The sequence below is a fragment of the Fulmarus glacialis genome, unplaced genomic scaffold (assembly GCF_000690835.1).
Source record: "Fulmarus glacialis isolate BGI_N327 unplaced genomic scaffold, ASM69083v1 scaffold15404, whole genome shotgun sequence".
Classification (NCBI taxonomy): Eukaryota; Metazoa; Chordata; class Aves; order Procellariiformes; family Procellariidae; genus Fulmarus; species Fulmarus glacialis.
Window position 1 is genome coordinate 18,639 of NW_009206206.1, and position 12,759 is coordinate 31,397.

At 34.9% G+C, this 12,759-nt stretch overlaps 1 protein-coding gene across 1 annotated transcript in view; it reads right to left on the reverse strand.

Moving 5' to 3' along the window:
* The window catches only part of LOC104075238 (tyrosine-protein phosphatase non-receptor type 4), a gene marked incomplete at its 3' end in the record, with an annotated part of 46,030 nt that overhangs the window by 18,401 nt on the left and 14,870 nt on the right, over nt 1-12,759 (reverse strand). Inside the window, exons 5-10 of the mRNA XM_009575668.1 lie at nt 12,004-12,048; nt 11,704-11,756; nt 9,377-9,497; nt 8,181-8,268; nt 6,903-6,991; nt 679-742 (exon numbers count right to left, since the gene is read on the reverse strand). Coding sequence (XP_009573963.1) covers nt 679-742; nt 6,903-6,991; nt 8,181-8,268; nt 9,377-9,497; nt 11,704-11,756; nt 12,004-12,048 — 460 coding nt within the window. The remainder of the gene's footprint in view (nt 1-678; nt 743-6,902; nt 6,992-8,180; nt 8,269-9,376; nt 9,498-11,703; nt 11,757-12,003; nt 12,049-12,759) is intronic.

The following is a 12,759-nucleotide window of genomic DNA, read 5'->3' on the forward strand; positions in this document are numbered from 1 at the left end:
TAGACTCTAATCTCTTGGAGGAGTGTACAATCCATTTCTTGCTGAATTAAATGCACAGTGGTCCTGTGGTCCTTCACAGGGTAGCAAACACACACCACAAGCAGTGAAACGCACACATTCTTCACAAAAAGCTTCAACTTTTTCCCCAACAAATTTAGCAGTAGGCATAAAAAATTACCATATGTAATTTAAAACTGCAAAGACATTCTTATCTCTTCTATTTAAATATAAGTAATAAAGCCAACTTGTATTACTAAATCTGAATAATACAAATCAGCATGTTTTAATCAAACATTTACTTACAAGCACATATACAACTGAAGCAGCATTAAGCATTACCTTTAATTTTAATTTGGTTTTTTCTGAAATTTAAATTTAATATTGATTTACTTTCAACCTTTTCAACATTCATCGTATTTAAGCAAGTTACATTTCCTGCATACAAGTGTAAAACTAAACATATCTAAAATATAATGCAAATCAAATGAAAAAAAGTCTTATAAAGCATTGTAATGGCCCATTTGAGAACTGAAATAGCCAGAATGTTGGTGAAACTGGACTTTTAATTGCAGATAAAGGCAAGAATCAACATGATATCAGTCAGTATAATGCAGATGTGCAGTATGGAGAAATTTCATTGTTCTCATTTTTTGAGATGAAATTTAAGACAGTACTCACCAATTCTTTCCTAAGTTGAATAAAAAACTGTTTGCACTTAAAAGAAATTTTTACAATCTTCAACCTAAATGAAAAATAAAATCACAATATTTAAAAACTTAGTATACTGAATCATGGTTAAAGGCTTAAATACCCTACTGAAAATATACTTTCTAGAGAGAACAGATTTCATTTCCATGAAATCCCCATAGACAGAAAATAAGATATCAAAGATTACATCAAATAGCTTGAATAATTTGAAATTTATGAGCCATATATTTAAGTTATCTATCAAATTCACTTGTTTCCATCCTAAACCCAAGGCAGTTGCTAATTTAAGTATATTTTCCTAGTTCCAAAGTCCAAAGAGCTATTCTGTCCCCAGTTCATTCCAACCAGATGTTCTCTTTTCTGAGACCGCTTTCATTATCCCCTAGAATACGAAAAAAAATACTTTGAACTTCACCTGATTCCTGAAAGACATTCTTTCTCTATGTTCTCACATGTCTAAGTATAACCAGAACTTGTTTTAGTAAAATAGCTAAGACAAGATATAAGCATGGAGATAACGACTTGCGATCTTGGTATTTATTAAGTTTAAAAACCAAAAAATCATCACACTATGAGGAGACAAAAAACATTTAAAATATCACATGACAGGGAAACAATCAGCCTACAGATCTTTTTGTCTTGCAGGTTAACTATAAACATACGAGATGCTGACAGTAATTCCAGACAATTTTGGATGGTCACTGCAATGCTAGTTACGCTAAATGGGAAAAAACAGGCCCTATTTTCCATCACAATCTAATTATATACTTTTTCAAAGAAATGCAATATTAGGATAGTGCACAGCCTTTATTAAATATACAGGAGTATTATTTTGGTCAAGAAAAAAAGCAAGGTTACAATTGTAACAAGAAAAACCATAGTAACTTCTGTGACTTTGAAAAGGAACAACTGATATGCTACTGCAAACTGTAGAACACTAAATTCAAATGCTATCTCACTCAAAGATTTCACTGACAATTGTCATGAAACTCAAAGCAAAAGAGAATCTAGATCACAGTTAACTGCGGGAAATTACACAGCAAACTCTTCAGGGGTTACGATCAACCTTTTTACACAGCATGTTTATACAGAGCACCCTTACTAATCTGAACAGTCATCTGTGACGGTCCCTGGACTTCAAGTTAGTATATTGGCTTGGTAAAGCTACAAAAGAAAGAAGAAAAAAAACAACAAACCAACCCAAACCAAAGCCAACAACAACAAAAAGTGTCAGTGAAGATAGTGCTACAATTCTTGAGATAAACTTATTCATGAAGAATATACAGGGACCTCAACAGTGACTGGAATTACTGCTTGCATATTAATCACCTTGTTGAATAAAAAAACCCTCTAGACTAGGAAGGATGAGAAGCAAAACATTAACAGACACCTAAGTTGGATATCTATATATAGAAATTATCTTCTTAACTTAATCAAATGGAGACATTTTTCTCCAGGGGATTATTCAGAGCAGGAACCTAACTTGGATGTCCTAATTGTTGAGAGAGTTTCTACCTCCAGTAACATAAAGGGAGTCTGTGAATATTAGCCTTTAAATTATGCTTATTTAAATCTTTTCCCATTTCTTTTTTCCCTCCTAACTTTGCCTTTAGTTTTAAAAAAAAAAAAAAAAGGCAGCAGCTATAACTTTGTCCCTTTTTTTCCCCCCAATTCTTAACAAATTGTTGCTATTGAAGTTAGTTTTTCAAGGATTAGAAACTATAAAGGGGACTACAACTTATCTACTGAAATCAAATTATTCCACTGGCAATGCAGCAATTTTCTTAGCACCTCCTGTGACAAACAATTGCTTGAGAATAATTAGGGATGGGTCCTAAATTTGCTGGATGGCATAGAGACTAGTGATTACAGCAGTCTGACTGTGGAAAAAACAGAAAAAAGTTTTATTAGGCTATTTAGGCTGCAGTTAACTAGAAGTATGTTGTGATTAATTTTCTAAAATTTTGGGGTACAGAGCAACTAAAAGAACATTTTAATGTATACCTGCTCTAAAAACTGAACGGCACACACTCTACAACATATCAGATTTGCTTTGCATGTCAACAGAAAACCTGAAAATAAATCAAAATTATTCCATTTATAAAAACATTCTACTACCTTTCACTCTTTTTTCCCCCCCCTCTTCTGCTACAGAAATTACTGCCTTTGGTGATTTACAGACTCAAGGAGAATTATAAGGATGAAAGCTATACACGCTGTTTTTTAATCATACCCCATAATTTAAGCAGAGTGAGGTCAGCTGCCTTTTAAGCCTGAAACCATTTGGAACAGACTCAAAACTATAACATTAGCAAATAAGGTCTAATTCAACTCATGAGAGTCACCGTTCAAGTACAAAGAAATGACTCGGCAAAGCTGAATCTCAGCTATTTTCAGAAAAATAGAGCAGATAAGAGAGAGTTCACATGCACTGCTAATACCTTGCTAGTCATTAAATAAAAATATCCATACTCGGCCAAAGCAAAAGGCATGTCTGTCTATGTTTCCTTTCTCTGACTGTTGGAAATGGTGCATATCCAAGGAAAAGGGTAAGAACAGGCAGGCATCAATAATATTTTCCTAGTGTGATTTTCCAGTCTCCAGTCATCTCAGGCATCCTAAATCATATCTCTTTAAATGAAGAGATATTTAAAAGTCCTAGTCTAAAGTGAGGACTGTATTCAAACATGTGGAAGGAGTCTCATGATATCAAGCCCTGGTTCTCACTAAGGACTTTACCACCCCAACGCTTGCCGGGAGGGCGATAAGGCAGGACACAAGCAATCCAGCAAATTTCTTAGCCAAGACTTCTTTGACACAGGTTCTGAACCTGTCAGTTAGGGAAGATGCTCTTCGTAGCACAACTCTCAAACAAGGAAGATTTAGTAGTCAAAGGCAAACCTGGCTCCAGCAGCTGTGAGATGGTGAAGCTAAAGACCCTGAGGGAAGTGAGAAGGGATGCAGCAGACTAAACAACCCTGTATTTCAGGAGAAGAAACTTCAGCTTGCTCAGAGCTCTGGTAGGCAAAATCCCTTGGAAGCTGCCTTCTGGGGCACAGGAACTGAGAAGAGGTGGCCTATCTTAAAGGACAATCTTCTCAATTCAGAACACTCCTGATGTGCTAGAAAACATGCAAGCATGGGAGGAGGCCAACTTGGATGAACTCGGAACTGCCGACTGAGCTCAAACACAAAAGTAAGCATACAGAATGTGGAAGCAGGATCAGATGACCAAAGAGGAACACAGAAGTATTACCTAGGCATTCAGGGATAAAACTACGAAAGCCAAAGTGCAACTGCAGTTCCAATTGGCAATCAGTGTGAAAGGCAACAAAGCTTTCTAAGGGTATACCGACCGCAAAACAGAGGCAAAGGAAAGCGTGTCTCCACTGCTGAACAGGTGATCTAGTAACAAAGCAAAGGCTGAGGTACACCATGCTCTTCTCCTTTGGTCTTCAAGGGCAAGATCTGCTCCCTGGATTCCCAGGTCTCTGTGCCTGATAGCACAGTTTGGGGAAAAGAGGAATTACCCACAGTACAGGAAGATCAAGTTAGGACACATCGGATAAAAGGCAGTCTCCTTTGTTTTGCCCTATTCCTGCCTTGTCTCCCTCCTGTTTAATTTCACCCCATGATCATAAGGATCACAACATGCAATTTAGATATCAAATTAAGAGGGAGAGGGCAAACACATTTTATTTGATTCTTCTCTGAGCAATACAGTTAAACCTTTATTTCTTCCCACATACATGCATATCTATCCTCTCACTTGTCTCAAAACTCAGCTCAGGAGTACTGAAAAAGGGATATCTAAATACTCACTGTAGCCATAAGGCACTGGGAAGACATTACACAGCTCCAGTTGCACAGGAGCAAGAATAAGTAGAAGCAAAAAGAATACGTATCAGGACTGGTGTCACTGGAGCAGCTGCATGACTATGGATAAAAAGGAAAGGTAATAGGTATTGATTGAGCTATATTGTGAGAACTGACATTTCAGATCCTTACTCATAGCAAAATAAAACCTATAATAGGACAAAATGGGGGGGGTGAGGGGTGGTGTATGGGGGGGATGGTTCTGGTTTTTGTAAAGACCAATTATGTTGGTACTATAGTCTTCACAGGAAGAAATTAATATCCCTGATGTCAGCTGATATGGTTGAATACAAAGAAGAACTGTTTAGGTAATTACACACACACAAAAACCACACTAAGAATTTAGATCACCATCCCTGGCATGCAAACAATATGAAGCAGAGCTCACAGAAACCTCTAGCTTCCAGTAGGGACATGTAGCTTAATTATGACTTACATTGTACGTACTCAGTAATTTACCAGCGTGTTTTATAAAACCTATTTCCACTATTACTGTTTTCCCAAAAAAAAACAGCAGTAAAAGCAGCCTGAATTAAAACCTTCCTGATTATTACAGCATCATGTTTATAAAGCAGCCTTAACCCAGAAACGGCTCTAACACTTCAAAACTCTTACCAGATAAAGGATATCTTTCTTAGAACGTGTCACTATTATAAAGGCAGGTCTGACTGACTAGCACGATAGTTCCAGACTTATCATTGCAAGATCCAGTTTTAATTTACCCAACTAACCATGGAGACTGAAAATTTACCTGCTCCGTAATTGCCTCAGGCTTACTTTTCTTTGAATGCTTGCAGGCAAAATGTTTACCATGCTCAATTGTATCTGGCTGTGGATAACGCTTATGTCATAGCTTTGTCTTTTTTTCTCTCTCTGAAAATCTACTAAAATTTGACCATCCACACTGCTTCTCAACATGTATTGAGAACATCCAACATTCTCAACATTCTGGAAACCACAGAATACGTAACATCCTACAACAAAACTTGAGACTAAGCTTAGCACAGAAAACCAGGATGTCTCAGAAATTCATTGGGTTGCAGGAAAGATCAAGACTGTGATTAACATCTTGAATCTCTGCAACAGAACTTACTAAGTGAAAACAGGTCACTGATTATAGGTAATGAATCTTACCCTGTGCTAACAGAAAACAACAAAAAACCAAAGATTTCAACTGCTGGTATCAGTTTGAAGTCAGAGAAAAGTTTTTCCCGTTTCAATTGTGGTAATCAATTTAATCTGTTTATATGAAGATGAGAGACCAGCCAAGAACTTTAGAAAAGTCCTGTGCTGCATTGCCCAAGCACACACATCAGCAGCAAATGAAAATGCAAAACTTTTCATCATTTTTCTAGAGCGAACAGCTTTTGTGCCTAGTAAACTAATGCCTATTATGATAATTTTATATGGCTGACTTCGCGCACTCAGAATGTTGTCATAGCATACTCAACGACATATGTAATAAGTAAGGCTGTCAAAGTGGATTCCAAGCAGGGAAAGGAAACCAAGGGAAAGTTACTTCTGAGGGAACCAAAAAAAGCATTGGGGAAGGTGACCTAACTTCTGTAGAGCACTACAGAAGTTACAGTACATTTCTATAGAGCACTATAGAAGTTATAGTGCAGAACAGGACTTCTCTTAGATCTTTCTTCTTCTTACATGAATAAATAAAAACAGGATCCCAGCTTAAGATGACTGATAACTAGAGTAACATATTTAATGAGGATAACTCCACGTTTACAGAACAGCTTTAAAAACTGTTTTAGTTAAGAGGAGAAATAAATGACAGCTTTTTTCTGCAATAAATGCACTTTTTTGATCCTTATCATGAAAATGGTTATCTATGGATGAAGAGATGACAATATCCTCAGTGCTCCACCTCAATTATCCTGAAATGCCACACCTACATTAAATTTAACACACACAGCACAATTAAGTTATATGTGACAAAACAGATAAGAGCAATCACTCTCCAGGTTAATATTTTTAAGTCCAGTTGTCTCTTTAAAGACTGTGAGCCAGATCGTAACACTGGCCCTGGCTATATAGTTAATTAAACATAAAGTATGCTTACAAACTCCTGAAGAAAAAAGTTATTAAAATTCATTCTAGTTTGCACCACAATCATTTAAGAGCACAGCATGCAGAACAGGACACAAACCCATCTTAAAATTACCCATAGCATGGCATGAGGTAAATCATTTCAACTTGATATGCTACAACTAAGTTTCAGTCTTTTTTAAAGCGTGACACTGATAGTGGTAAAAATGTATTTTGAAATACCAAACAAAAACATTAGCTTAAACAGCTGTCCTTACCACTGAAAGGTGTTAATTCGTACTCTGTTCTTAAAAATTAGTATTCCACCTGACATCACTCCAATCATTATTTCGTTGTTACTCTGATCCTTTAAAAGAAAAGAGAAAATTACTTGAAGAACAATATAAATATCTTTGAAACCTCATATATATTCATTCTCATCTCTATCTCTCTCTCTAAATAGACAAATACCATAATAAAACAGATCTCAATTAACATGGAAGGAAACATGTTTTAATAAGACAAGTAAGAATTAAATTATTCATTCTTATTTAGGACAAGCCCGAATGTTTGCTCCCAGTTCTTTATAAGCTACCACAGAATTTTAATTTCTTAAGTTAGATCTTCTGTCTTTCACCAACTTTGAAGAAATACACAATATAGAGTATTCTAGCAGTTTATTATGAATAACATCACTAACAGACTGGCTTGATGTTTGCTACACTAAAAGCAACCAGCAACTTAAATTTCTACCTAAAAGGAAATTACAGTCTCAGAATACAGAGAGGAGAGATTCTAAAACAAACAATGTTGTAAGCATATTCAAATAGGACATTTTTCCTGAAATATCTTTGCACTCTAATCAAACAGCTGCTATCATCTCTCAATATGTGTGCAACACAGCAGGATACATTGAATAGTGACGTAGGGTATATTTCAAATGCTACTGCAAGTTTCTCTAACCTTAGGGAGTAGGACAAGAATATTTAAAAAACAGAGGTGTCTTAGTTACTAAAAATTATTATTCAGAGGCTTTGAAGAAATGGTAGTACTGTACTGACAGGTTAAGATCGTTTGAGTCAAAACCTCGAACTACTTGCTTTACCAGATAAAATTGACACTGTATCAAATTATACTACGCTCACCTTCATTAACAGATCATATTATATAATGATTTATAATTTGATTCTAACTGGAACCAAATTAAATATTTTTCAAAGCTGACAGATCCTCAAATATCAAAAGTACATTCAACAAGTACATTTTTCTTATCCACCAGTAGCCAACGGAACTGGCATTCAGGCCAACAAGGCTCAACCTGGTTAACACACATGTAACTAAGCCCAAATTTAAGCAAAGAAATACCCTCGCTAGAGTGAAATAGCGGCTATTGAAATTGGTAAATCACAGTTAGGCACCTAATAAGATAATATTTTCTTTTTTTTTTTCTCTTGTAAGCAGCAGCCAGGAAGGCTCACTAAAAATAAGTATTTATTTTTCCATAAATCTCAGAGGAATCCATTTTTACCTTACAATACTACTTCATCCAAACTTACCCTTGCATAGTGCAATTCAACTCCATAAAGTTCTAAAGTACGTGCTGTATTGAGATAATTGAACTCTGCTTCTGCAGGAGACAACCCTCTGAAAGAAAGAAGCTAAATCAGAAACATTCTAACATAACCCCCGGACATCAGGCTCCCTAGTGAGCTAAAACAGAAAATCTGCATTCGTTTTACTACTTCTACCCCCACCCTGAAAGCTGAATTTCCTTTCTCACCATAAACACACTGTATCCCAAAAATTTTAACAGAAAAAAACTTGTGCTTCCACATAGACAAAGTCTTGACAAGAGTCCACAACACAGCTTGCAAATGCACACGTTTTACTTCTAATGCACTGTATCATTTAAATGTCTGTGGAGCTCTAGAATCTGGAAATTACTTTTGCAGTCCTGTGTTTTGTATTGTTAACAGCAATTTCTCTCCAGGGCTCACCCTTAAAGTTTAAATTACCATCAACTCACTTTAATTTCTTTACCCTACCTAACAGAATTTGCTAAGCCATTGACTGAAATGTAACATAACATACAGTAGTTTTTAAAGCCAACAATATGCCCCAATTAAGCAAATGTTTTTGTAAATATAGCTTACATTTTGTTAAATTTAACTCTAACAAAAACCACTCAAGTTCTAAAATACCAAGGAACCATCACTGAAAAAGCACCACAATGTTACACACTGGAAAAAAAAATATTTTCCATTGCTTCATCTCCTTTTCCTCTTTAGTAAAAGGTCACAGACTTGTACACAGGAAAGAGTAGATATTGAAGAAAGGACTTTGTTACTTCTAAAGTAACTCTTGTTTACTGGTGAGAGCACCATGAAAACAAAGCCTTTATGCACAGAGCATTCTCAAAGACTGAAAAAACTCTTAAAGAAATTATATCCTGCTAAGTTAATATCCTATGTAATAGACACACAAATACTGCTTTCAGTGTACCTTTAACATGTTCATTTTCACTTACTTTCCCTGTCATTCTGTCATAGATATTCTATCTGTGCAGAGTATCAGTGGTACTTATTAAACAGACAATCTACAAAAAAAACCACATTAAACATACTCTTAAAAAATAACCAACAAAAAACCCCAGAAACCTTTAAGACAAAATACTCATTTTTTATACAATAGCATAGCACCAGCAGTCAGGATTTGACAAAGTCAGTCAATATCTTCTGCTGTAAATCCTTACATGTGCTGCTGATGTAATTTTGCTATTTCTTTTTCAAAGTCTTGAGGCTGGCTAGGGATGAAAGAATAGTCTGAGAGGTAGCCTGGCAAGTTTTCTGAATGGTTGTAGTCTCCCAGCTCAGCTAAAATATTAAAGAGAGAGGTTATTGTTTATCACTGATGTACCTGGCATTGTGCAATGCCCCCAAATTCACAAGGGTCTGCTCCCACATACTTTATGATCTACAGCAAACGAAAATAGAGAAGACATTTGAACTCCCCTTTTCCCTTTGGAATAAACAGTCACATTCTCAGTGAATATTGTGGAGATCATTTAAAGAGAGCTTTGAGTAGGTATTTATGAAGGAAGTTTATAAAGTGTTTAATTTTTAACACACAAATTAATTCATAAATGCTGTCATAATGGCTAGCACTAAATAATATACTTCAAGCTATTTGATTTTTTTCTTTTACCTTTGCTTGCTTTCATGTGATTACACTATATATATATTTTAACACTACAACTGCTATTTCTTAAGATCTGCAAAAACCACCAACTCATTCTCTACCAAGATATATTCAGAAGCATCAGAAAAATATTTTTTTGCACATTCAATTGTATGTATGGAAAAAAGTACGCATACATACACCTACATTGAAACTATTTTACCTGAAACTACTAAAAAGTGCATTTACAAAATTTCTAACACCTTCTTAGAATTATAAGAAATAAATTAAAATCACATTTATTGTCAGAATAAAAAACATACAAACAACAACACTTGCTAGAAATACAGGCTTTGAGGCTTTCTAAATATAATCCAAAAACATTCAGCTTTAAATATCTGCAATCGATATAACAGATCTACAGTGATAAATAAGTAACATGACATGTAAAAACTGGAAGGTTCACAGCAACACAGCATGACATGGGGTCTTGGGCAGGCCTACTGACATTTTTATGGAAGAACTGACAAGAGGGATGAAGGCACTCGTGGAGCAGCAGGATAAGCAAGGGAAGGGAAGGTAGGAAAGAAGTCTGGGGCACTTGCATTGCCAGAAACAGATCCTACTTTAAATAAGTTAAAAATTGGAAAATGGGACCAGGTTTCGTAACAGAGTGCATGCCTTGCTAAAATCCACTACAGAGAATACAGGACTGTGAGATCTATATCTGCTATTTACCTATATTTATAAAGAATCCCAAGAGCTAAACCCAGAGAGAGTTTAGTGATAGGCATGCACAGAAAATCATTAGACAGATGAAGAACTTAAGGGCAGCGGGATCTCACATACAAATGTAACTACAATGCACTGTGCATACCCACCACTTCCACAATATTTGAAAAATAAACACAATGCATTCTTAAAAGCTTAAAATGTTATAAACTTTTCATAGTGCCTGCTTCATCATCAAATACTTCATCTCTTCTAAGGCAAATCCCTAATGCATGACAGCACTTGCAGTACATATCTATTTCCAAGTAGCTGGAGTTTAGGAGTTTTGTTTAAGAGAAATTGCTCTATTGATTGATCTAGAAAAAGGTGACCACTTATCAGAAGCATGCATAAAACATTTCGTTAACATTATTCTATGTTTTTTCCCTGAAAAGATTAACATGGACATTACTTCTCTGATATGTACAAAGTATACATAGTAATAAATGTAGATATAAGTATCTAATAGCATAAAAACACATTAATACAGATGGATATATCAGGATTGCTTATAAAACTGAATTTCTGACAACCACAAATTTCAAGAACTAAGTGCTGAAGAGTCTCTTGGTTGGTTGCTGTGGGGATTTTTTTCCACCGAACAATTTAAGTTTACGAAGAAAAATAGGGAGAAAGGAAGAGAACTAAATCACAGTCTTCAAGACTTATCTACTCACTGGATGGCTTAAAATTGACAACACGGGTATTTAACTTTTTGGCCAGATATGACCAGATTTCCCTTCTCCACACCTATGTGGAGGTTCACTGTATGGTATGTTAAAAATGGTTAAGTGTCTAAAAAATGCTTTAGTATCATTCTCAAGAAAAAAAAACAACCCCACACTTCAGAACACAGAGAAATACAAGAAGGTTGTTTTGGGGTTTTCTAACTGCATGGGTTTAAAGTAGGAAAGCAGAGAGCGTTACCAGTATTTTTTCCATATCTAATTCAGCAAAACATGCTGGGGTGAAAAACCAACCAACCATATTTCCTTAATCATGAGAAAAGCAGCATCATGTCCACAAACATCACAATATAGTGCTATACAAACTACATTCTTTAAAAACTAATCAATACTGCTTTTCATATATTTCAGTACTAATATGTACATGAATACTAATTATACTTACATTGAACAGCATAGGAAGCCAGAAGAGCAGCAGTATTATAAGGACAGGGCAATCTGTTTTGTTTTGGTTTTAAAATGAGAAACAAATAAAATTACATATTTCATATGAAATTTGGTTATTTTGAAAAGCCTAATCTTTCATAGTCTATGAACAAATTGGACAGATAATTATTATAAACACTTCTACTTGCATAAACAGTAATTTTTTTTTTTTTTTTTTTTCTCCAGGTAAAATCCCCCACCATTAACTTTTTATCAACCAAAGTTGCATTTAATGTTTAACACAACAAAAATGTCTTACCTTCCAGTAAGAATGTCCTGTTTAATTTGCAAAAAATACTGGTACCTTATTAAAAAAAAAAAAAAAAAAAAAAAAACAACCAAAAAACACTATAATTAAAACTAAAATTATTTAACCATTTTTCATCAAATTAATGCATTTTGCTTTCAGTTAGTGCAAAACTAAAACTTTACATTTTGCATGCTATTTCTTAAATTCCTACGGGAAAGTAGTTAAACTGTGATTAGTAAATAATAATACAAATTTGTAAATTAAACTAATTATAGGCTATGAAGTTATACATTATATTTCACTAAAAGGCTGCAAATTTCACATTCTACCTGCTTTATTTTCCAGTATTTATGTCGAACTTAGAGTTTAAAAAAGGAAAAAGAAGTGCCTTCATGATGAATGAGCGTGAACAACAGAACTATTCAGTATGGCAACCAAAAGTTGAAGTTTGCGTCTGTGTATGGAGCTATCTTAGTAAGAATGATTTGTACTCCAGGTAGATAAAATTAATTTATTCTCATTGAGTATTTGATATCACTCTGTTTTCATTTAAATTAAAATAATTACTCTTAATATTTTGGAGTTACATTCTTAAATTAAAGTTGTGGATTCTATTATGTCAAACGCCTTCCAACTGAATTCCCTTGAACTTCTGAAGTTTTCTCTAATTATGATGTGAGAAAAGCTTGTTTTAGAAATTCATCTAGTCTTCCCATGCCCACTCTTTCAAGTCAAGAAGGAGATGGAAACAGCAAAAGGAACAGA